The following is a 27,015-nucleotide window of genomic DNA, read 5'->3' as shown; positions in this document are numbered from 1 at the left end:
AACTAACCTAGTGGACAAAACTGGAAGCTTCACATGGGTGTTCACTGATGATGCATAAATAGAGGTCTGAGTGGTAGAAAAATGGAGTGGAATGTAGAGAATCCTGCAGAGTGTAAACACTTGGTGTATGATTTTAGAAGATGACACTCAACATGAACAAATATAAAGTACTTGGCATAACGGTAAAAAATCTGTAATTGTTTGAGTACACAATTACTGAAAAATTACTGGAAATATCCAGTCCATTATACATCTGGCAATATGCATGGTATAAAGCAGAATGACAGTTAAACTCGTCGTAATGAATTCAGATGCTAGACTGAGATTTGTTGGTCGAAACCTCAGGAAGAAACCATCAACAAATAAAGTAGCTTGCAATACCCTAATTTGAAGGATACTTGAGTATTGTTCCTTAGTCTCTGAACCTTATGACTGATTCAAAAGCAGGTTTGAAAGCATCACACAGATGTTCGTCCAACTGGAGTGGCAAATGCTACAGGAGAGTCATTGCGCATCATGGTGTGGTTTAGTGTTAAAATTCTGAGAACATTCATTTCTTGAAGAGTCAGTTGATATGTTGCTTCCTCCTACATATATCTCACAGAAAGAACATGAAGGTAAAACCAGGGAGATTAAAATTCATACAGAGGTATTTGCAATGGGTCAAACAGGTCAAGTTCGAGGAGGATGAGAATTTGTTGTGAGTAAAGTGAAGGAAGTGATATATATAAATTGAAAAAAAGTAAAATGTGAGGTCCATCAGGATAATGTTAATGGAAAGCCTGAGCCATGTACAGCAGATAAAGTTCAGTAACTGGTGAAACATATGAAGCTGATACATTTGAATAAAATAAGAGAATGCAGGGAAACAATGGAAGGCAATCTGCAGTGACACAGGCATATTTGAGCTGGATTTCAGCAGTAAAGGTAGAAAGATTAGAGTTCACAATTCCATTGAGATTAAGGAGATTAGAAATGCTGCACTAGGTCTGTTGAACAAGGATGGGGAATGAAACTGCAAACATTTTTATGAGGGCAGTGCAGTAAGTATCTGTGTTTGAAGGCAAATGGCACTGCCAACACCAGTTGGTGTTGACATTTTATACTGCTATCTTTTAGATGCCATTTATTAAAATGACTATGATTCACCGGTCAGTTTGGATTTAAAGCCATTTCACCAAGTTGTGTTATGTATTTTCGCCAGTTGGAGAAAGTGCAATATTGTTTGGTGGTTAATATTTCTGGTTTTGTATGGGAAAAGTATGACAAGATAAAAGGGAAATTGAATGCTTGTATGGTTACCCTTCACTGTCAGTGACAAGAGTGAAACATCATTTCAACAAATTTAAATGTAGCCTCATTATCAGTTTTTGATGAGGATTGTCTAGGACATCTGACAGATGTACCTGATGAATAAATCAGTTATGTAATCCAAAACATGATTCTCACTGATTATCGAATGAAAGTGTACAAAGTAGAAGAGGCCATAGATGTGCTGACATATTATGTGACTGGGTGCTGATTAGAGTAGATTAGATTAATACTTGTTCCATAGATCATGAATACGACACTTTGTAATGATGTGGAACATGTCAGGTTAATAAAAGGTGTCTGTACAAGATATTACATTACACAAAATATTGCATGACACTAATGTTTAAGTTAGTTTTTTTCCCCTCCCTTAATTTATATCTGAAAATTCAGCCAATTAGTAGGAGGAGTTGTCATCTAGAAATTCTTTTAATTTATTTTTTAATGTTGGTTGGCTATCTGTCAGGCTTTTGATGCTGTTTGGTAGGTGACCAAAGACTTTCGTGGCAGCATAATTTACACCTTTCTGTGCCAAAGTCAGATTTAACCCTGCATAGTGAAGATCATCCTTTCTCCTGGTGTTATAGCTATGCACACTACTATTACTTTTGAACTGGGTTTGATTATTAACAACAAATTTCATTTCGGGGTCAGTACTCCCTCTTGCTGTTAGATACAGTTCTTTTTTACGGTTGCAAGATATTCTTATTCCTTCAGTTAGCCAAGGTTTTTTATATGTTTTCTTGGAATTATGTTTAACTATTTTCTGGGGAAACAATTTTCAAATACCCTTAAAAATGTATCGTGAAATAAGTTATATTTCAAGTTTACATCGGGTTCCTTATACACTTCATCCCAGTCTAGCTGCTGTAGGCTTTCCCTAAAGTTTGCAATATTTATATTGTTAATTGAATGCACTGCTTTGAAATTCTGGTTTGATATACTGCATGGAGCTATGTCATGTACTGTAACTAGCTGTGCACCATGATCTGAAAGACCATTCTCAACAGGATAAGCATTTATGTCCTTAAACTTATCTTGGTCTATAAAAAAGTTATCTATCAATGTCCTGCTGTTCTTTGTTATCCGAGTAGGAAAATCAATGATGGAGCTCAAATTGAAAGAATTGAGTAATACTACAAGTTCATTCTTCCTATTACACTCTTTCAGGGAATCAACATTGAAATTCCCACAAATGATAATTTGCTTCCCTCCTGTCTGACAGATAGCACAACAAAGCATCCAATTTTTCTAGAAATAGCTGGAAATTCCCTGAGAGGGACCTATACACTGTTACAATTATGAAAGTGCAATCATTTAGTTTTAGTTCAGTGGCACATGCTTCCATATGTTGCTCTACACAAATTTTTTTAGTTTCTAAATTTTTTACACTGTGGAAGCTTTTGACATATATGGCAACTCTTCATATTACCTCTACTTACATGTGCAGTGCAGCTAATTTGTACCCATTGATGCTAACCTTTTGCATATCAGTGACAATGTGATGCTCAGACAGGCATAGTACATCTATTACATTCTCAGTTTCTATATCTTCTAAACAAAGCAGAAGCTCATCAATTTTATTCTTCAATCCCCCAATATTTTGATGAAATATACTAACATTATTTTTAACTTTACTTTTGTGGGTATCTTGAACTATTTTAACATCTTTAGTACTTGCCTGGCTGAGCTTCCCTCTGGACGCTGATCTTACACTAAAAAAAAAGTGTCCACCATGAGATGTAGTTCCTCCCCCCTTTAAATATCCTGCTATCACCCCAGCCAGTTTACACTTCCCTTTCTTGTTGAGGTGTAGGCCATGTCTAGTATAGTCCCACCTACAGAGTGAATCAACAGGAACCACACCAATGTGTGACCCTGCACCAGATCCAAGTAGCCATTCCAACTCCAAATTAACTCTTCTGACAGAAGAGCTCAAATGAGGTCGGTTGTGGCGCTCCAGAACCGACACAAACCCAACACTGGTATGACTCGATGTTTATGCAACCCTTGCCAGGTCACACTCTATGCTGTACCCCGGATCTCTGTCAATACTGTTGCCCGGCCCACCCATAATAACCACAGTATCTTCCTTAGTAAAGCCTCTACATAGTGAACCTAACTCCTCCGTAACCTGCCCCAGTCCAGCACTAGGTTTGAAAAAACTTGTGACCTGGTATTCTAACCCTAATTCATCCTGCAGAAGTTGGCCCACACCCCTAGCATGCGAACTACCTAGCAACAAGACTTTTTTTCTCTTTGCAGACTTCCCTACATTCTTATTCAATTTGCTTCTGAAAGCTTGTTAAGCCCTGTCTACATCTACTTCTGCGATAGGCTCATCAGTTTCTGACTGAGGCAACAGGTCAAACCTATTTTTTACATTAATAACAAAGCTGTCAGAAGAATTTCTTGGCCTGTTCCTTATGCCTGTTGCCACTTCCCACCCCTGTTCACCCTTCTCCCCCCTTAACCTGCCCAGTTCTCGCCTAGCCTCATCTAACTCAGCCTGAAGGGCAGCAATTTTCCCCTCCTGTTCCACAATCTTTCTATCTCTACTGCATAGCCTACAGAACCACTGATGAGTCTCGCTCATTTTCCCAATTCCCACGCCTCTACAATCGCCCCAATGAAAAAAGTTACTACATCCATCACACCAGACCCCGGAGCTAACGATTCTACGGCACGTCAGGCACTTTACACTCATGGTACAAATTGATCTAGTGACAGAAAGCCAATTAAGTTACTGGAAAACAATGAAAATATGTGTACGAAAAATTAGGCCTACTCACGACAATGTAAACAGTGGTTCAGAAGTTTATTACTGGAAATTACTTAAGAGATGACAATGCTCTACAGATATAAAGGGGCAGCAAACGTATTTAGCACACTAAACTATCAGTAAATGCACTTAAAATTGTGGTATGAAGTTTAATCTGAAAGCTCAAAAGTTCGTCCTGGCCGCGATATGTAAACAAAACGAACTTTACGTGATTACTGTGAAAATACGTGAGTAAGACAAAAACCTTTCATGATATGTTTGAAGAGCACTATAATTAACGTAATAAATTAGTTTAAAGTGTTAAAAACAATTTATTACTGCTTAAATTACTTATCTTCTACGACAGCTGTGACTCAGACATCCGTATAGCAGGCGCAGGGCTACCAACCGCTGACAAAACAAATCATTGAGTATTGGGTTCTGTGATTGCTGACAACAAGCAGGCACAGCTTTCAACTGCAGAGTTGTGTTTGCAGCAATTTAAGTGACATCTGCAGGACTTTTGTGTTAAGTTGTCACTGACATAGTAGCTGTATTCAACATTTATTGTCCAAATCAAGCAACAATCAAAACAGTTGTTGCTTCATGTGAATCTGCCTTAAAGAAGGTGAAGACTGTCCCTTCGAACAGAAAAATCATGGTGATATTTTTTGGGATGTGAAGTGTGTCATACATAGACTTTTTAGAAAAAGGAAAAACACTGGACAGCTTAGAAAAGAAAGTATTGTTTCACTTTGACATTGTGTTAACACATTGGTTCATGTTGTTGGCACATCCACCCCATCTCCCACATTCATCTGACCTGGGTGCCTATGACTTCTTCTTCTTCTTCTTCTTCTTCTTCTTCTTCTTCTTCCCAGACATAAAAGAATGCCTTGCAGGTAAAAAAGTTGTGCTGAGATGAAGTGGTCATCATTGAGACAGAGGCACGTTTTGATCAGCTTGACAATTACATATATTTGGAAGTGTTAAAAAATTAGATGAACCATTGGCAAAGTGTAGACCCTTAAACAGGGACTATATTGAAAAACAATTTGTTTCGGAAAAAATGACGCCTTCACTCTTGTCCTGGGCTCTTACAGAACCAGATTCGTGTTGAAGCAATGCTGCCTGAACACATAGCTGAAGGTGGCTGGCAGGAATAATGTTGTGTGCAAATTCTAAACAAGAACCTGGGAAGCATAACAAGAATCTGTGAGGACGTCTGCACTAGTGTTGTGTTGCTGTACATACCCCATATGGTACTGATCCCACTTTACTAAAGCAGTTGTTGTGCAACTATCACTGAGACATGCTAAGTATTACAAGCAATATGTGGCCTGCACTGTTGGAGAAGCTTTGTCTCACTGCAGTTTGATATGACATAGCAGCCAGAAAAGAGAAAACTAAAGCAACTCTATCATAAATTGTCTGTTAAGTTACCAGAAAGCACTTTTACAATTGAAGGCGAAAGGGAATTTCACTAAGAAATGCAAAGAACTCGCAGCTAATGGTATTAGAAATGTGGTGTGCTAAATCCCAGCTCATTGAAATTTGGATCATACTTGGAAGACTCCCCTGTGGCCCCACAGATGTATGGAATAGCTCCAAGTCACTCAACTGAGTCTACCAAGAGCAAGCATTGTCTGCAGGGGGAGTGATTGTTGAAATTAAATTTTCGAGAACTTAGTTTTACAAGTTGCACTTGGTATTTATTTATTATGTTTTTGTTTTGCTCTTCAAATGAACAAGGGTATTATCTGAAGATGCAGTTTAAAGTTGGCTGACAGTGGCTAGGATTGCCTTTACAGTTGGCTGACAGCTCTAAAGATTAATTTGCCTGTACTATAGTACTTAAACTTATGTTCAAAGTACAGTAATAAATATTGACATTGACATTGCCAAAAATTGTTAAGGCTAGATAACGCTTCAGCTGACTTTAAACTGCATCTTCTGACTATGCCCTTGTTCATTTGAAGAGCGAATCCGGTCATAATAAAAAATGCAAATTGCGACTTGCGGCTGTTTTTGAAAACTCAACTGATTGTGTTTCAGTACCACAAGGAGTAGAACTAATCACCAGAGGTGGCCTCTCAGTGTTGAGTTTGTATTCGGTGGAATGAGGGTCTGAGCAGACCTGGAGGACTTGGCAAAACCTATGATCAGTGCACATGCGAGATTGACAAGTTCTGTTTTGCACTTGTTTAGTATTTGTAATGTTTATATTTTGTCTGCAGTTAAGATGTGTACATATATATTGCTTTTGGCAGGATAAATAAATGTAAATACAGCCTCATTCACAATAAAGGAAATTGTGCACATGTGCAGGGAGTGTTACCAACATTTGTGCTCCATTTGTAATCTGACGCAGGATGCCCTGAACAAAGCTGGTGGCGTTTTGTTCCTGGAGAATGATCAGCGCCTGGTAACGAGTCGCATCGAGCCACTCCTGCAGGCAGCCCTGAAGGGCGGCGCTGTCTTGAGCTGGGCCACACACCACGCCACTTCTTCACTCACACATCCCAAGATGTTCGACTACTTTCGCACAACTGCAGAAAACTTCCTGTTCCTGCGCATGGTGGAGATGAGTAGGCTGCTGCTGTACAACACGGCGGAAGTGCACAGGGAGCTGATGCTGCCATGGGTGCAGTGTGCCCTAACACAGGACTGCATTCACCCGATTGGTAAGCATGTCACAGGGTTAATCCTTCTGCACAAAACTTATGTTGCACCTATTGCATTTTTACTTCTAACATTGTCTGCAGCTGTGGAAAATCTGTTATTTTATGAGCTGCATCTCTCACTGAGACACCCTGCTTAATTTAAGCTCTGAAGTTGACTTCCTTATAATTGTTTAATTTATTATGGTGTTTAAAAGTGTGATCCCCTGCTGTTATGGTCTTCAGTTCGTAGATCGGTTTGATGCAGCTCTCCACTTAAGTCTTCATCTGCAAGCCCCTTCATCTCTGCATAACTAACTCAACCTACATCCATTTGAATCTGGTTACAGTAGTCAAATCTTGTACAATCCTCACCCCTCACCCTCCCCTCCTCCCTGTGCGCACCCCTATACACACTATTTCCTATATTACCAAGTTAATGATTCATTGATCCTTCAGGATGTGTCCTATCAATCTAGTCTTTTTTGTACCGAAGATGTGCCATGAATTTCTCTTCTCTCCCCTTCAGTTCAGTTCCTCTTTGTTAGTTACCAATTGTTATGTGCCAATTCAATACTAGTTACACAAAGACTTGTCCATTGAATGGATTTGTCATTGTTCTGGATGGAGTTGCATTGAAGAATATATTCACATTACACTAAAATACAGTTTATACTTAACTGATTATCTTGAAGTTGGCTTCCTTGTCTTTTTATGGAGATACAATACTTCTGCAGGTTTGCTTTGTCGAAAGAACATCCACTGATGCTAGGATTCTGAGAGTCTGGTGAATCTCTATCTACAAAATAAAAAAAAATGCACTTTGATTATTTGTATTTTAACTCTTCAAATACCGGAACAACAAAATATAACTCTCATTTGCTCCCTTGAGCTATCAGTTCCAGCTACAATGTCTGCTTTCTGCTACATCACAAACCTGTCTTGTCTCCATAACCACAGAACTTCCCACCAAGTATCCACAAAGCAGCAGTACATTTAAAGCAACGATATTTACATCATTGTCAAAGATATTGACTGATAACTATTAGGTAAAAGTTGGTAGATTTAAATTTACAGATTTGTATGTTAAATCTTCAAAATTTATTCTAAACATATAAGATATAATTAATTATGTTTGAAATAATGAATTTTAGTGGTTACAGTTTTATATGAGCATTTAAATTTATAAAATGAAATTACCAATACCCAAAAGCATTGAAGAATTCTGAATATGTCTCAGGCTTGATTACATCATACAGTCTACTGATACAATCTTCATTTTTCAGTAATGCCACATTTCAAAAGGTGCTGTCCTCATTTTGTTTGCACTGTTAAGCATTCACCTTTCACATTGATATAAGTGGCATTTTAGGTGAATACTTTCAGAAAACACTTCCTAAAATTTAAATTCATATTAGAGACCAACATATTGTTCATTTTCAGGAAATATTTTCTAGTTGTTGCCAGTCTGAATGTTATAGCCTCTTTACTTATTAATTTCATCCATCATAAACAATGTTTTTTGAAAGCAGCAATTGTGTCAATAATGATTTAAATAGTAACGTACTGCTCCAATTATGATTTTCAGGCGTGACATCTTTAGAGAATTTTTCCTATTTTAGTGCTGTAGTAGTTTACTTAGCTACTGAGTATGTGTTATTTGAATCATTCTTTACTTCTATTGGTGTCAGTTTTTTTCTCCCCAGATAGTAAAACTGGTTTATTTCTTTCAGTTTCTCTTTTCCTAATCAGATTTCTGAAGCATCGACTGATGTAATTTGACTATGCAGCGTATCCTTGTTTTATTTTTCTTGATTTTGAGCTTATAACATCTTTTCATGACATCATCTGTTACATTTAAGTGATCTTCCAAGTTATTTGCCTTCTGTGGTAGAATTAGGAAGCCTTAGACAAAAGTTCAAGTTTTTATTTTTTCTCCTGATGCCATAACTCTTTTTTTCTAGATTTATTCCACTATACGAACTGAATAACATGGGGGATATGCTACAAGCCCATCGAACTCCCTTCTCAGTTTCTGCCTCCGTATCACGTCCTTTCACTCATATAAATGTGGTCTGAATTCTGTACAATTTGTAGGTAACTTTTGCACTCTGTATTTTACCCTGCTACCTTCAAAATTTCAAATACTGTGTTCTAGGCAACACTTTCAAAAGTTTTCTCTAAATCCGCCTCACTGATATGTGATGTGGTGGGACCACAACACACCAAATTAGTTACTGTACAATCCCATAGTACATAGTGATTAGTATAATCAGTTCATGGGTTGTCAGCATTATTGCATGAAAAACGGTCTGAATGGATTTTTCATGTGGGATACAGGACATCATAGGAGATAAGAGAGCTGGCATTTAAATCTCTCAAATTTTCTCACTTGTGGAGCATTCAATAGAAAGTTAGTGCTGAGTGCTGATGTAGGATTCAAGCCTGGAGCCCTGCCTTTGGCTGACAGTGCTGTTACCGACTGGCCTGGCCTCTTAACTCTGAAAGTTTCAAAGCAGTGCACAAACAATTGTGGGGTGAAAGATCCATTCTGTTTGAGAACACCTAGATACAAGAGTCCAGTTTGTTCATAAAGAAGAGGATGAGGATTCTCTAATCTGAATTGACGGAAGTCAGTAGAGGTCAGTCGACTTCAGCTCACTCATGTTTTGTGTCTGTTTGCTGCCAGTCACAGTGATCTAATTCAGAACCTTGCATATGTAGTCATTCTGAAGTGAGTATTGTGTTGTGTTGCACATTGATACATAAGTTGGTGAGTGACAAAGTGGTTCCTGGGCCATCACTGGCAGTGCTAGAAAACTTTCCATTCACCAGAGTAGGGAAAGCGATAGTACTTTACAGAGTGGAGCAAGAAAATGAATGTTGCGAGTGAGAGAGGAAAAATAGATTTGCCCCACCTTCTCTCTTGGCTGATAGGGCAAACATTTACCTACATAGAAGCAAGCTTCACTAATGTGAAAAGAATTCAGAAATCTTATAATTCTGGGAAACCACAATAAATATCTGGCAAAGAGAAGTAAATTTCAATTCAAATTATTCAGTTTGGCAGTGCTTCGGAGCTGCCTCCCCCTATGTCTGAATTACTTCAGAGTTATAACTTTATTTCTGTGTGTAAAATCACCATTACTGATTGCAGGAATTCCTGGTTTTGTTTCCCTTGCATGGAGTCATTTGAATCCGCATGTGCAGTTGTGTAGGTTAGTGTCTCAGGTATTATCACACCATGCAAATGCCCCCAGGGGCTCAGCATTCACTTGTTGAGTACGGGCTTGGCGACCCCGGGGTCCTGAGCTGGGGACTGGTCTGCGCCGCCAGTGTCCTGTCACCGTAACCCCCGGACATGCTTCAGCGACCACCGTACGGCGCGGCGGTGAAACGTTGTGTGCTGCGGGGAATGGTAATCTTGGCTTGACCGCCTGGATTGCGAGGAAGGCCAACCTCTATAAAAACCCCTCAATCTTTCGGTGTGCTCCGCGCCTAGAAGATGCATGGCTGTTGGGGTGGAACAGTCGCAAGCGGGCAACCTCTGGGGCACCTGCCGCACCCCAGTTGTATAAGGCTTACTCAGGCACGCGGGGCTCTGTCTGAGCGGACTTTTAGTTCCCTAGCTGCTCGTGGGACCACAATGGACCCTTCGACCTCTACTTTTCCCCCTACCAGTGGCTTGGGTGGGCCACTGGTAGGAAAACACACCCAATCGAAAAAGCGGCTACGCGCTGTGAGTCCTCCAGCGCCTGGCGTTGCTAGAGATTTAACAGAATGTAGTAACGGAGCACATGCTGATAATCAGAATGTGTTTTTGATTATTAAAAGGAAGGAGGGTAGCTTTGAGAGGGTTTCTCCCTTTTACATCCACAAGGGTCTTGAGGGAATTGCAGGAACACTGAAATCTGTAAAGCGACTGCGCAATGGGACTCTGTTAGTTGAAACTTCTAGTTCCCGTCAAGTCGCTGCCCTTCGGAAAGCAAATTGTCTAGGAGAGTACGCTGTCGAGACCGAGCTCCACTCCACTTTGAACTATAGTAAGGGTGTTGTGACGTGTAGGGACTTGGTGGATATCCCCATAGACGTGCTAAAATCTGAGTGGGCTGACGAAGGAATTGTTGACGTGCAGCACATTATGAAACGAGTCAATGGGGACCTCGTCAAATCTGACTCGTTTATTCTCACATTCAGTTGCCCGAGACTCCCGGAGCATGTTAAAGCGGGGTTCTTACGTTTGTCCGTACGGCCATATTTCCCCAACCCAATGCGCTGTTTTAAATGTCAGCGCTTTGGGCATACTACGTTGGGGTGCAATGGAATAGCCACGTGTGGTAAATGTGGTCAGCCTGCCCATGACGGAGCCGATTGTTCATCGCCTGTGAAGTGCGTGAATTGCTCTGGGAGTCACCCTGTCTGGAGCCGGATCTGCCCCATCTATCTCGAAGAGCGGAAGGTGCAGGAGATTAAAACATCTAAGCGCATCCCCTATGGTGAGGCCAAGAAGCTCTTTAAGGCCATGCAACCTCCTGTGTTTTCCACATCTTTCGCTTCCGCTCTCAAAAAACCGGTACAACTGGCCACTGTTGCTACACAAACGGATGTTGCTAGTGTTAGCACTAAAACCTGCGCTTGCCAGTGCACTTGTGCTGCTGCGGTTGTTTTGCAATCTGCGGCTCTCCCCGCTACATTGGACAAGGCCGTGGTTGCTGACATTGGGGTGCTTCCGGCCTCCCCCCATGTGACGCCTTCTGCCCAGGCGAGTCAACCTCCAACTGTTGACAAGGCTCTGCATTCCAAGCCCCCCAAGACAAAGCCTCAGAAGATGAAGGTTCTGCCACCTGAGGAGACTAGTCAGCGTCGGTCCGATGATGATGCCATCGTACTGTCTGACATCTCCCGTGGGTCGTCATCGGATCTTATGGACATTGATGTCGACCGGGGGCGATCTTCTCGCCCCAGGAATAAATCTCCGGCCAGTACGGTCTCTCCTCCAAAGCACAGAGGCAGGGTGAAAGTTCAGCCACCCTGATCACTGGCTCCCATATTACAGTGGAACCTGAATGGTTTCAGGACGCATGTGGCCGAATTACAACTCCTCATACGAGAGTGCCCTTTGTGCTTATGTCTCCAAGAGACACATTTTCGGGCCACTGATTCTCCTTCTTTACGCGGGTATACCGCATATCGAAAAGATGATCTGACGGGGCAAAGGGCAAAGGGTGGTGTTGCAGTTTTTGTCCGTGATGTGCACCCCTCATCTGAGCTCCCTCTCGTCACCGACTTGCAAGCAGTTGCAGTTGACATTCTTGTGGGTCGGAGGCTCACAGTCTGTTCTGTTTATTTACCACCTCCGGATGCGATAGACACTGAGGCTCTCACGGACCTTATTAGCCAACTCCCTCGCCCATTTCTTCTTCTGGGGGACTTCAACGCTCATAATGTCTTATGGGGCTCTCCGACTACTTGCCCCAGGGGTCGCATTCTGGAAAGCGTCATGATGTCTGAAGAACTGTGCCTCCTCAACTCTGGTGTTCCCACTCATTTCTGTACTGCTTCCGGATCGTCATCGGCTATTGACCTTTCCTTTTGCTCTCCAGCACTCGCGGATTCTGCTCTGTGGGAGGCTGCAGCTGACCTCCATTCTAGTGACCACTTCCCCCTCTGGATTCGCCTCCTGGATGAGGCTGTGGCATTACCAGTGCCGCCCCGGTGGCACCTTTGCAGAGCTGACTGGACACTTTTCAGCCAACTGGCTGTTTTGGAACACCGTGCCAGCGTCCACGAATGGGTAGACCATGTTGCAGCCGTGATCTCTCATGCTGCTGAATTGTCCATCCCACGGTCATCCGGTCATCCCAAGAGGCGTCCTGTCCCTTGGTGGACCACTGAGTGCCACTCAGCCATCCGCGCCCGCCGTGCAGCACTGCGCCGCTTCAAGTGCCGTCCCTCAGCTGACAATCTTGCGGCCTTTCGGGTGGCAAGGGCCAGAGCGCGGCGGGTGATTAAAGAGAGCAAACGACGGTCATGGCAATCGTTCTTGAATTCCATCTCTCGCTCCACTAGTTCTACGAAAGTATGGGAAGCCATCAGGAGGATTTCCGGGAAACTCAGCCAGCTACCTGTCACGGCATTGCTGCATCAGGGATGTCTCCTCACGGCGCCAAGAGACATTGCTCAGACACTGGCCATGCATTTCGCGGAATCTACCGCCACTATTAACTGTGATCCAGATTTCTGCCGCTACCGCACTGCCGTCGAAAGGGGTCACTTGGACTTCCGGTCTCTAAATTCTGAACCCTATAACTGCCCCTTCACAATGTGGGAACTGGATTCTGCACTGTCTGTGGCTCATGATACTGCGCCTGGTCATGATCAAATCCGGTACAGCATGCTGCGGCACCTGTCGCTGCCATCCAAGGAAGTTCTCCTGAACTGTTTCAATATGATATGGTTATCTGGCACGTACCCTGACTCGTGGAGGGAGGCAATTTTGATTCCCCTCCTCAAACCAGGGAAGGACCGAACGCATCCCAGTAGTTATCGGAGTATTGCCTTGACGAGCTGTGTTGGGAAGACGTTGGAACGCATGGTCAACCGCCGCCTGGTTTGGCTGCTCGAGACCAGGCAGCTCCTTAGCCCCTCTCAGTGTGGCTTTCGGAGATGTCGTTCCACTATAGACAACTTGACCCTGCTTGAGGCCGCCATCCAGCAGGCCTTTCTACGTAACCAGCATTGTCTAGGGGTCTTCTTTGACATTAATAAGGCGTATGACACTACTTGGCGCCGCCTTATCCTCAATCAACTCCATGAGTGGGGCTTTCGTGGCCGTCTCCCCATCTTCATTCGGTCCTTTCTTTCTCACCGCCTCTTTCGGTATCGGGTTGGTAATGTGCTATCGGATTTGTACGTGCAGGAGAATGGTGTTCCTCAGGGCAGCGTTTTAAGTGTCACCCTCTTTGCCGTTGCTATTAACAGTATCACGTCCACTATTCGGAGTCCTGCCCAATGCTCTTTGTTTGTGGACGATTTTGCTGTTTTCTGTTCTTCCTCCAGTCTTGTCAGTGCTAGTCGGCAGTTACAGCTTACGATAAAGCGCTTAGAGGCATGGACTGCAAAGACGGGTTTTACCTTTTCTGCAGACAAATCTGTGTGTGTTCATTTTAATCGTTCTCGGCGTCTTTTTCCCTCCCCTGAATTGCGTCTGAGGGACACCGTTCTTCCTTTTAGAGACACTGTGAGGTTCCTGGGCCTCACTTTTGATTCCAAGTTGTCGTGGTTGCCTCACCTTAAAGACCTCAAGGTGCGGGCCCTGAAGGCACTGAATATTTTGAAGTGTCTGAGCCATCGGTCCTGGGGAGCAGATCGGGCGCGTCTGCTGCAGTTTTATAGGGCTTTCGTCCGATCGCGTCTTGACTATGCTTGCACCGTGTATGGGTCAGCAAGGCCTTCGTATCTGAAGATCCTTGACGCAGTACACCATGAGGGTATCAGGCTGGCCACTGGTGCCTTCCGTACCAGTCCCATCCCCAGCCTGTGTGCTGAGGCAGGGGAACCGCCGCTCGCCATCCGGCGGAAACTCCTCATGGTGCGACGGGTGTGTCATTTCCTTGCCTGTCCTACCTCCCCTGCGTACCCTACCGTTGCCCGACCGCCTATGGAACGTCTCTTTTCCAGTCGTCCCAGGGCAACAAAACCATTTGGGATTCGTGCCAAGCATTTGCTTGAGTCCCTTGGTGTGGAGCGTGTGGCCCCCCAACGACAAGGTTTTACTCGCCTGCCTCCCTGGTTGCTCCAGAGGCCCAGCATCCTTTTAGACTTGTCGGAGAACCGGAGGAACTGCACTCCGGCGTTTGTTTTTACCTCCTTATTTTACGATATTTTAAACCAGCATCCGGACCATGTACCTGTATTCACAGATGGCTCTAAACAGGGGGACACTGTTGGTTGTGCTGTTGTTTTCCCTGATCGAGTCGTCAAGTTACGGCTTCCTGCGGTGTTTACCATCCTCGATGCCGAATTGTTTGCAATATTGCGGGCATTGGAGCAGATGAGATGTGTTCCCAGTATTAAGTTCCTCATCTGTTCTGACTCCCTGAGTGCCCTTCAGACCATTCAACACTTGTACCCAGCGGATACGGTCGTCCAGAACATCCATGATGCCCTACTCCACCTGCAACGGCAGGGGAAGGAGGTTTCTTTCTGCTGGGTGCCGGGGCACGTGGGTATTAGGGGAAACGAACTGGCGGATGTGGCTGCCAAAGATGCATGTTCCCTCCCTCACGTTGTTGAATGTGCCGTCCCCCTCCATGCTGTAACCTCCCTTTTGCGTTTTCGTGTTATGCATCAATGGGAAGAGGAGTGGTTGGCAGTTTCTGACAATAAGCTGCGTCTGGTAAAGGCCACTACGCGACCATGGCGTACGTCCTACCAGTCATACAGGCGGGATGAGGTTCTCCTCACTCGCCTCCGCATTGGACACAGTCCCTTCACGCATGGTTTTTTACTCCGGCGGGAGGACCCCCCAATCTGCAGTGCTTGTGGCGTCCAGATTACTGTCCGCCACATTTTACTTGACTGTCTTTTATTCTCTGACCAGAGGGCGGTGGTTTCCTTGCCACCGGATTTGCCCTCTATTTTGCAAGACGACGCAGCGACCGTGGTTAAGGTTTTACGGTTTTGTGTCCTGTCCAGTCTGTTGCCTCGGATTTTAGGGAGAAGGTTTTAATGTGCTGCTGGGTGACTGGCGCACCCAGTTTTTAGGTAAGAGGTCCGCCAGTCACGATTACCTCCTTGTTTCACTTCGGTATCTGTTCTCTTTTCCTTGTGTTTCCTTTCCTTTTTTAGTGTGTTTCTTCTCCTCTTGTTTTGCCTCTGTATGTGCGCATTTGGAACTGCGTCAGGCCTGTGTCTTTTAGCCGTTCTCCTTGTTCGGCGTCCGTCTTCGTCCCTTCACCGCCTGTGTTCCTGTTTCTATGCGCTTGGGCGCTGATGACCACGCTGTTTAGCGCCCGTAAACCTCAAACACACACACACACACACACACACACCATGCAAATGTTTACCCTGATGGGCAGTCAATTATGAGTGATAAACCAAAAAGAATTTCCTGTGATCCATTACATGACCACAGCCGAAAAAAAATGGCAATTATTGCCAAAATGTAAGTTTTACTTTGGCTCTTTTTAATTTTGAATTGTCTGCAGGAAATAATTTGGAATTAGTAGCAGCAAACATTATTATTCAACATGAAACCATCAATTTCGGTTTCACGAATCCTGTAAGCTTTTTCTATTCCTCTGTTTCAGTTTTTACTGTCGTACACGTGCAGTACCTAGCAGTTGATAGCTAGTATGCACTGCGTGAGGTAAACACAAATTGTTCCCTCCTCCCCTTCGATTGCACTTCACCCTTGGTAGCCTATGTGCTGAAAGTCACTGGGCGGAGCTTGCTTCATCTTCTCCCTGCACCCTCCTCACAATTCTGTTTTTTTCTTGTGAACAGCCTGTGCACACTCTGCAAGCCACCATAAGTTGCATGGCAGAGGGTAGCTTATGCCACTATTAGTCATTTCCTTCCCTGTTCTTCTCGCAAATAGACCAAGGGAAAAACAGCAGTATGTATGCCTCCTTATGATCCTTAATTTTTCTTATCTTGTATTTGCGGTCCATATACAAAATGTGTGTAGGTGCCAGTGGAATCATTTTGCAGTCAGCTGCAAATGTTGTTCTCCAAATTTGCTCAATAGTGTTTCATGGAAAGAACTTGTATTTCCTCCAGGAATTCCCATTTCAGTTCACAAAGCAGTTCCGTAATACACTACTGGACATTAAAATTGCTACACCACGAAGATGACGTTTTACAGACACGAAATTTAACTGGCAGGAAGAAGATGCTGTGATATGCAAATGATTAGCTTTTCAGAGCATTCACACAAGGTTGGCGCCAGTGGCGACACCTACAACGTGCTGACATGAGAAAAGTTTCCAACTGATGTCTCATACACAAACAGCAGTTGAATGACGTTGCCTGGTGAAATGTTATTGTGATGCCTCGTGTAAGGAGGAGAAATGTGTACCATCACGTTTCTGACTTTGATAAAGGTCGGATTGTAGCCTATCATGATAGTGGTTTATCATGTCGCGACATTGCTGCTCACGTTGGTCGAGATCCAATGACTGTTAGCAGAATATGGAATTGGTGGGTTCAGGAGGGTAATACGGAATGCTGGATCCCAACGGCCTTGTATCACTAGCAGCCGAGATGACAGGCATCTTATCCACATGGCTGTAAAGGATTGTGCAACCATGTCTTGATCCCTGAGTCAACGGATGGGGACGTTTGCAAGACAACAACCATCTGCACGAACAGTTCGACGATGTTTGCAGCAGCATGGACTATCAGCTCAGAGACCATGGTTGCGGCTACCCTTGACGCTGCATCACAGACAGGAGCACCTGCGATGGTGTACTCAACGACGAACCTGGGTGCACGAACGGCAAAACGTCATTTTTTCAGATGAATCCAGATTCTGTTTACAGCATCATGATGAACGCATCAGTGTTTGGCGACATCACGGTGAACACACATTGGAAGCGTGTATTCGTCATCGCCATACTGGCTTATCACCCGGCGTGATGGTACTGGGTGCCGTTGGTTACACATCTCAGTCACCTCTTGTTCGCATTGACGGCACTTTGAACAGTGGACGTTACAACTCAGATGTGTTATGACCCGTGGCTCTACCCTTCATTCGATCCCTGCGAAACCCTACATTTCAGCAGGATAATGCATGACCTCATGTTGCATGTCCTGTATGGGCCTTTCTGGATACAGAAAATGTTCGACTGCTGCCCTGGCCAGCACATTCTCCAGATCTCTCACCAATTGAAACCGTCTGGTCAATGGTGGCCGAGCAGTTGGCTCATCACAATATGCCAGTCACTACTCTTGATGAACTGTGGTATCGTGTTAAAGCTATAAGGGCAGCTGTACCTGTACACGCCATCCAAGCTCTGTTTGACTCAATGCCCAGGCGTATCAAGGCTGTTATTACGGCCAGAGGTGGTTATTCTGGGTTCTGGTTTCTCAGGATCTATGCACCCAATTTGCGTGAAAATGTAATCACATGTCAGTTCTAGTATAATATATTTGTCCAATGAATACCCGTTTATCATCTGCATTTCTTCTTGGTGTAGTAATTTTAATGGCCAGTAGTGTACATGTTGATTGAACCTGCTGGTTACAAATGCAGCATGCCTCCAAATTGGGTTGCTGTCTTGCTCTAACATCACTTGTTTGGGATCCAAAATAATTGAACTGTACTCAAGAATGGATTCCATTACTGTTCTATACACCGTCTCCATCACAGGTGAACTGTTACTTCCCTAAAATTCTCCGAATAAACCAAAGTCAACCATACACCTTACCTACTTCTGTCCTTATGTGCTCATTCCATTATATCACTTTACGGTCCTACACTTGGATACTCAATGAGTTTGACTGTCTCAAGTAGCACGCCACTAATAGTGTATTCAAAGGTTACAGGATTGTTTTTCCTGGTTATCTGTATTGACTAACATTTTTCCACATTTAGAACAAGCTGTCGTTCACCACACAAAATGTCTGAGACATCCTGTACCCTTCGACAGTCACTCAACAATGATTCTTTCCAATATACTACAGCATCCTCAATGAACATTTGCATAGTGGTGCTCATTATATCTGTCAGATCAGTTGTACATATAGAGAACAAGTGTGGTCCTATCAAACGTCCCTGCTTCACAGTAGTTAAGCATCGCCAAGGGATATAGCTTATTTCATGAACAAGATGCTAGAAGAAGTAGAAAACATTTAACGGTTTATCACTCAGTAGTTGATATACAACTATGTCCAAAATATGTAATTATAAAATTTCTGAAACTAAGGATATACATGTGGACTTTCAACTTTTCGTGGTGTAATGAATAGTCCATTAAATTTCAGACGTGCAGATGCGCAAACAAAATTTCTTTCACTGATATTTCGGCTGTGTATCATCCAGCCATTCTCAGAGTGAGTCGCAGGACTGACGACAAGGTGCCAAGTGCGGCCTTATATCCTCCACCACAGCAATACGTGCCTGCGAGTTACAGACGCTGGTCAGCAGCAAAGAGATACGCTTACACATGCGCCACCTGTGGCAAAGGTATATGGACGTTCGATTCGCTTATTGATGTATGTTCGGTGGTGATTACATAATGACGACTTCTCTGCAGTTGAATTATCCCAAGAGTTGGATTCCATGCTTTGTGCAAATTAAAACTAATATCTCTCTTTATTATATTATTAGCTAATCTAATCTCTATAGCTTCCTTGAAATTAGAATCTGAAAAGGAAGAGGTGGATGTTAGAATCTTCACATCATTGTAGTTTATGGAATGCCCTGTATCAATACAGTGTTTGGGCACAGCTGACTTGTCTGGCTGTGATAAGCGTGTGTATGTCCGCAGTTCCACACATCTCTCGTGAACTGTGCATGTTGTCTTGACCTATGTATGACTTCCCACAATTTCTGGAAGGAGTCTGATACACACCTGCCTTACAAAACAATAAATCCTCCTTTACAGAGCCGAGTAAAGCTGCAGTCTTCGTGGGAGGCCAGAAAATCACCTTAACACAGTGTTTCTCGAGAATATGGCCTATCTTCGAGGAAAGAGCACCCACATAGGACAAAAGTGCACTTGATCTGAAGGAATTACTATCTTCTTCCCATTACATATCTGCATTCTAGGTTTTACATGGAATGCTCTATGAATTTGTTGTCGAGAAAATCCATTTGCTTTAAAAATGCTCTTGAGGTATATGAGCTCTTCTTGCAAACTATCTTTATCGGATATACAGTGCGCCCTATGCACTAAGGTCTTAAGGACACCTATGCTCTGTGAAGAGTGAAGGCAGCTACCGGCATGTAGATATAGATTTCTGTGTGTAGATTTATGATATTCGGTGTGTCCTAATGTGCCATCAACTCCTAAAGTTCACAAGATGGGTAAAGATTAGTGTCTAGACCCTCTGTCTCTGAGGCCTATAACAAGCCCTATTGTTTCACCAATGTATTTTTCTGCCTAGTCACCACTTTCATAATTCTATGGATTTTATTCAGAAACTCAGCAATGTCAGGCTAAATAGTACAGAGGCGCTCGTTAGTTTTTATCACTACATACCAAAGTACCTTTAAAGGACTCTTTTTCTATCTTATCAGCCAACTTTTTGATGAGAACATCACGGCCTTATTTCAACATGTCACCTTATTTTCATTTTAATGGTGAATTTTATGAGCAGATAGATGGAATTGCTATGGGAAGCCCCCTCTCCCCTCTGGTAGCTAATTTATTCATGGAAGACTTCGAGGGCAAGGCATTGGACTTAGCAAGTTTTAAACCAACTGAAGATACGTGGACTATACATGTGTAGTATGGTCACACGGCATGGATGAATAACATTGATTTCTCGAGCATTTGAATTCTGTCCATGCTAGTATCACATGTTGTTGTTCGGTATAAAGTTGATGGCACATTAGGACATTCCGTATATCGTAAATCCTTATACATAAAATTCTCGTGTCACAGTGTTAGTTGCCATACTCCTCCGAAATGGCTCAATCGATTCTGATGAAATTTTACATATGTGTTTGGTAGGTCTGAGAATTGGTTGCAATCTTATTTTTCGTACCCCTAAGTGATAAGGGTGGTCCACCCCAAAAATTTATTATTATTTTTTGGACAGAACTTTTTATTTTTTATGGTGTGAGATTGAAAAAACCCCTAAATTTTCACCCTTCTACCATCAGCCCCTCTTTTTAAATAATGATTTTAGTCATTTAATAATTTTCAACTCCGCTCGATAACTGATCAATTATCACTTCATCAGTTATCAACGCCTGCTGTCTACTGGTGATAATCTTTCACTATTCGATAGATAGGTAATTGAAGAAAATGTACCAAAAACAGCGACTCGAATATCCCTCTTTGAATTGATGTAACTAGACCGAGAATTTAACTAGGTAGCACGCGTCATTCGCTAAACCGACATTTAGGCCTAGCACACATGAATCGATTTTTATCATACGGAAATATATTGTACAATCAAATTCTTTTAGTGGAACAAAGAAGTTCCTAATCTCTTTTTTGTTCCTCTAATAGAATTTAATTGTACAATGTTTTTACTTACAATAAAAATCGGTGTGTGTGCGCTTGGCCTTATTCATAATGCTGGCGAATTCATTTAGACACGAAATTGCCGCTATGTTTGTATGCTCATGGATGAGCCGTGTATCAGCTGCAATTGTTAAATCTGCGCAATGTACCATAGAAATGCAAGAATTAATAGTGGCCGATATTGCCGGACTTCCCCCTAAGCCTTTTCTCAGTCCCAACACAGTTTTCGTCATTATCATTGTTTGTGTCATGAGCTCCCTCCAACAACAGCTGTTGTGTTACATGTATACACTATTCTTATATACAATAGATAATTTATATGGCAAAACAACGTCTGCCGGGTCAGCTATAACATATAAAGATTTTCAGAGGCGGAATGAAGTTCACCGGGTATAGCTAGTCTACACATAAAAATCTAAATCTACATACCAGTAACTGCCATCACCCTTCAGACCATAGGTGCCCGTAAGACCTTAGTGCATAGGGCACACTGTATATCCGATAAAGATAATTTGCAAGAAGAGCTCACATACCTCAAGAGCAAATGGATTTTCTCTACAACAAATTCATAGAGCATTCAATGTAAAACCTAGAATGCAGGTATGTGATGGGAAGAAGATAGTAATTCCTTCAGACCAAGTGCACTTTTGCTCTATGTAGGTGCTTTCTCCTCAAAGATAGGCCGTATTCTCAAGGAACACTGTGTTAAGGTGATCTTCTGGCTTCCCACGAAGACTGCAGCTTTACTCAGCTCTGTAAAGGAGGATTTATTGCTTTGTAAGGTGGATATGTATCAGATTCCTTGTGGAAATTGTGAGAAGTCATACATAGGTCAAACAACAGGCACAGTTCATGAGAGATGTGTGGAACAGCGGAGATACACACGCTTATCACAACCAGACAAGTCAACTGTGGCCAAACATTGTATTGATACTGGGCATTCCATGAACTACAGTTATGTGAATATTCTAACATCTACCTCTCCTTTTTCGGATTCTGTCTTCAAGGAAGCTATAGAGATTAGATTAGCCAGTAATTTAATGAATAGTGTGGTGTCACCGCCAGACAACACACTTGCTAGGTGGTAGCCTTTAAATCGGCCGCGGTCCAGTAGTATACGTCGGATCCGTGTGTCGCCACTATCAGTGATTGCAGACCGAGCGCCGCCACACGGCAGGTCTAGAGACACTTCCTAGCACTCGCCCCAGTTGTACAGCCGACTTTGCTAGCGATGGTTCACTGACTTCTACGCTCTCATTGGCCGAGACGACAGTTAACATAGCCTTCAGCTACATTATTTGCTACGACCTAGCAAGGCGCCAGTATCCGTACTATTGATATTGTGAATCATGTACCATAAAGAGCGACGTTCTCCGTTAATGGATTAAAGTTAAGTATTCCACCAGCTACTTCCGTTTTTCTCAATTATAATTCCCTTGTCATGTTCCAGACCTCACGCCAGTCTGCGTGAGCTAAAATGCGTGCATTTCGGCCTCCTTTACTAACCCTGGTTGGCTCTCCTGTCAACCACAACAAATAGAAATAATGGTTTTAATTTGGACATGCAGACAGGTTGTCATGGTTTCATCACCATCGAACATACATCAATAAGTGAATAGAACACCTTCGCCACAGGCAATACATGTGTAAGCATATCTCTTTGCTGCTGACCAGAGTCCGCAACAAGCAGGCATATACTGCCGCATTGGTGCATATAAAGCTGCCCTTGGTTCCTTGTCGTCAGTCTTCTGACTCATTCTGCCGGACGATATTCGGACGAAATATCAGTGAGAGAAATTTCGTTGATTTCACTGCATGCCCGAAATTTAATGGACTAAGGATACATATTTTAAGAATTAACAGAATCTCCTGTATATGACTGCACCAGGCTGCCACATATGCATGACATGGTATGTTTTCTGTGAGGCAGTTCAAGCATCTTATTGGCAGTTGAATGCATTTGTGAGAAAGAAGGGTGGAAGACTGCTGTGTTAAATGTCAGGCTAAACTGTATTGAAAGCACTTGCCTGTAGCGGGTGCTGGCGGTGTCAGCTCTACTCGTTTTGGCAGTAGTCAGTGGCAGGATGATAAATAGTACCCAAAACAAACTGCTGTGGCTAATTACACTTTTCACTGGGAAGTACGGATGTGTTCATTTTCTTTTACAATGTGCCTAGCAGTGGGTTAACTTTTATTGAGCTTTTTATGGATTTGAAAGCTGGTTAGCTACTTAAATATGTATTGGCCCTCTTACAGGTCTCACAGGCAGTAATTTGGATATATAGGATATTATTTTTGTACAAATGCAGTAACTTTTGGTTGCAGAGAGATTTTATCAAGTGGTATGTTGTGCACCATTTTATTCACAGCGTGGCTCGGTTTCCGAGTTGGTGGTTAACTTTTTTCTTGATAACACAGTTAGAATTGCTGCGACTGAACTGGGCAGCAGTATTCTTTACAGTCAGGATTCTCACCTGTTCTTAGCAGTTCTTTTGCAATTTGACCCGATTTTCCACTCGGTGGTTAGCTTGTAATCTCGTAGCGCATTTGAAATCGTCAGAGAATCACATTCTGCCATGTCATCTTAAGTACCTGTCAACCCTCGTTTTACCAACTATGAACATCGACACAGAGAATGCTACAATATGTGCCACAGATTCTGCAGTTTTACTGGGTTGTCAGCTGTCGCTGATCCTTGCCACGAATTTAGACTTCAGTGTCCAATTTATTGAGCGTATATCTTCACCTGCAAGAGATTCACCAACCAGAGCAGCACCAGTGGGTGGGCCTTATTAAGTGCGAATAGCAAATCTTCCCAACTGCAACTGTACAAGGGGAGTTCCTTTCATAAAGCTTGTACATTTGACCAGAAATGATGTGAAATTTTGAGTGTATGTATGTGTATTGGAAGTGCAATTTCTTTTTCTATAGTTCGTGCAGTTCTCTTCAGTTTGCATCACACAGTGCTGCTGTGACAAAACGAAACAAGATGGCTGCTGTGGTGAGTAATGTGGCCGTGTACCCGGTGACGTGTCTTTTGCATCTGTGACGGAAATGTTGAATGTGTGTGGGGCCAATGTGTGCCAGCATGTCACGCTATGAGAAAGTGTAGGAGGCCATCCCATTATGGTCAGACAGCACCAGCAAGTAGCACATCAGTGCAAAGGTGAAAGCTTTGGTGTTGTCTGATAAGTGCATTACCATCCAGACAATTGTCAGACAGATTGATATTATTGCAGACTTAATGGGCAATATCCTGCACATGACAGGTGCCAACCCAATAAGTCTCATTATGTAACAACCATTTCAAGGGAGTGGATCGTGGCATCTGAGATGGAAATATTGTGAAAGTGCAAGGACAAGGAATATGAGTTTTTCAGCTATCTGATCACAATAAATGGCTGTTGAGTGCACTGTAATTTCTCTGAGCAGGTTGAGTTAGTTAGTTTTCTGTATGTCCCTTGTACCATAATTGCAGTCTCTCACTAGGATGTGTAACAGTTCAGTTTTACAATTACAGCAAACTGTCTCAGAAAAAAATATAACGTCATGCTGGAGATTTCCATGAGTTTTTCAGATATCTGTTTTTATATGTAAACAGATAAATATACTGATTTATAGTGGATTTAAAATTAGTTGTGACTTTTGACAGTTCGGTACGCAGTGAATGTTGGGTAGCGCAGTTGCCAGTGGGTGCTGAACGCGGAACCTGTCGAGCTCACTTGACTGCCTGATCAGCAAGCTGTGCAAGCTGACATATTAATAATCTTTCTCAAACAATTTTAAAGAAACTATTCGGGAATAAACTATGATTCTTGCAGACATTATAACTTTATTCATCAGCTTCATCATGAACTGCCTATCATTTCATTGATGGTCATAGTTAATGTGATATTTCAATATCAGGCAAACTACTGTGCTAAATTCTTAGAGTTTGTTGCAAAAAATATGGGTAGCCATCAATTTGCATTTGTCACAGGTTAGATCATATGTAGCTTCGTATAAAATTTAGATAACATATTGAATTATTCTTTAAACTTAGAAGAATATCACTATCTCTCTCCAGTGTCGAGAACATGGAACGTACGTAAAGGGCTCTGTCACAAACACGGAAGTGAAAAGGCCAGAATAAAATATTAATAAATCTCTTGTATCTCATAAATGGTCTGAGATAGTGAATCAAGTTTTTGGCAAATGTTACTGTGCAAAGAGGAGAATATTTTGACATGTGAGTGATATGCAAAACCTCCATATCTAACATGATATTCAAGCAACTACAGTTTTTTTGGTGAAATAATGTTTCATTTAAGGACCATCAATAGCTGGTGAAATGAGATTTGCTGTGGGTTTTGCAACAATATAAGTGAAGAACCTGCAAGTTTATTTTGATACTGAGAACTGTTTTAGGATTCTGTCACAATTTCAACTGCATTACATGAATACATATCTCAGCCACTTTACTTTTCACCTAGGCTCATATATTCTCAGTCGGATTTAAATGAGCATGACATGGAGGAAGCCTGGTTAAACTATGCCCTTTAGCATCAGCCAGTACGTTGACCTAGCAGTGTAGAGGTTTTAGCCTGTACAAAAGTCCTTTTAACTCTGCCTTACACAAGTTATGATCACCTTTATCCAACAGAGCATTTCTTTGTACCCAGCACAAAATATTCGCTTTTCCCCATGCATTGTTGAAGCTTTATCTATCACATCGGACATAGTATGTCACATTGCTCATTACTATTGTCAAATTCGGAGGAATATTATGCAGAAAAACATTATCTTCACACCCAGTGTACGGGTTCTTGGACAACCATTTTTATTCAGATGTGGTACACTGTTTTATAAAATGCGACTCAAACACAAAACACTAGTTCAATACGTGATTACTGCAGAACATTTCAGCACCAGAAAAGTATCACTTTACAACAAGAGCTAATATGCGTAGGTGCATCTAATGGACAGCATTACATTGTAGTGTTAATCCACAGTGTGGCAACAGGCCTGCTTTACCCACCAAACTGCTTGCAGCGTAAAGCTGGATCGCCATTGGCGTTACCTGGGCAGCGGCATCATGTGCTCTCTGGTGAGGCAAGCATTAAAAGTTGCAACTAATTTTAACCGAATTACATACTTAACTATTTGCAATCTCTCTCTTTCTCCTAAAACACACAAACACACACTTTCTTCTATGATATAAAAGAAGTTGTCAGGCAGATATACTTTCAGAAATGAATGATAGTAGCATACAGTGGAAACATCCAGATTTTGCTCCAATGAAGAAGGAAAAGAAACAGCCTTGTTTTCAAAGAAGGTTATGCCGTCTGCCATCTAGGTTGTTGAAGAGTTACCATCACATTATTATAATAAAGGTACAGGTCATCACGTTACAGTATTACTGAAATCCTCTGACTAGAGATCAAGCATATTGGTTGCAAAGAGTGTGCAACAACTGCACATCAATACACCCGCTCGTACTGCTCAAGGAACGGTAACGCTTGTTCACATGTAGGCTTTGATATCTCACCACATTCAACCTGTTCACTGGGTCTGGCAACCATAGATCACTTCCTCTTCCCGAAACTGAAGGAATCACTGTGAGGACAACACTTTATGAGAAGTGATGAGTTGGCTGCTGCAGTGAGAACCATTTTTCAGAGGCAAACTCTGGAGGACTACCAACAATTGTACCATACAACAAGTTGTACATTTTTAGAGAAAGTATGTAAACTTGCAGAAATCTTATGTAAAGAATGACTAATTAAAGAGCCAAAGTTGTTTTTAAACTGCAATCTCAGATTTTCTCAGCACGATTGTTTAATAATGTGCTTCTGGATGTTCTGCCAAGTTGTAGTTTCCATTTTACACACAATATTTTAACAGTTGATCCAGCCAGCTCCTTCAGGTACTGCGAGTTTTGCTGTTATGTATACTCGCTTCCTGAACTCCAACCAGACTGTGATCTACTTTACACTCATGCTACTGTTTGTAGCGAGTATGATTCCCGACACCTGCCATGCCCTGTGATGCTCCTTTGTTTTTCAGAGCTTGTACTGATATATTTCTTGAAACACATTTTCTC

At 42.5% G+C, this 27,015-nt stretch overlaps 1 protein-coding gene across 2 annotated transcripts in view; it reads left to right on the top strand.

Moving 5' to 3' along the window:
• Positions 1-27,015, top strand: part of LOC126354844 (uncharacterized) — a 62,115-nt gene that overhangs the window by 26,590 nt on the left and 8,510 nt on the right. For both annotated transcript variants that reach the window (XM_050004824.1, XM_050004825.1), the window contains one exon: positions 6,444-6,756. In XM_050004824.1, the coding sequence (XP_049860781.1) occupies positions 6,444-6,756 (313 nt within the window). The remainder of the gene's footprint in view (positions 1-6,443; positions 6,757-27,015) is intronic.

Source organism: Schistocerca gregaria, chromosome 3, assembly GCF_023897955.1.
Source record: "Schistocerca gregaria isolate iqSchGreg1 chromosome 3, iqSchGreg1.2, whole genome shotgun sequence".
NCBI classification, from domain to species: domain Eukaryota; kingdom Metazoa; phylum Arthropoda; class Insecta; order Orthoptera; family Acrididae; genus Schistocerca; species Schistocerca gregaria.
This window is presented reverse-complemented; position numbering and strand designations above follow the sequence as displayed.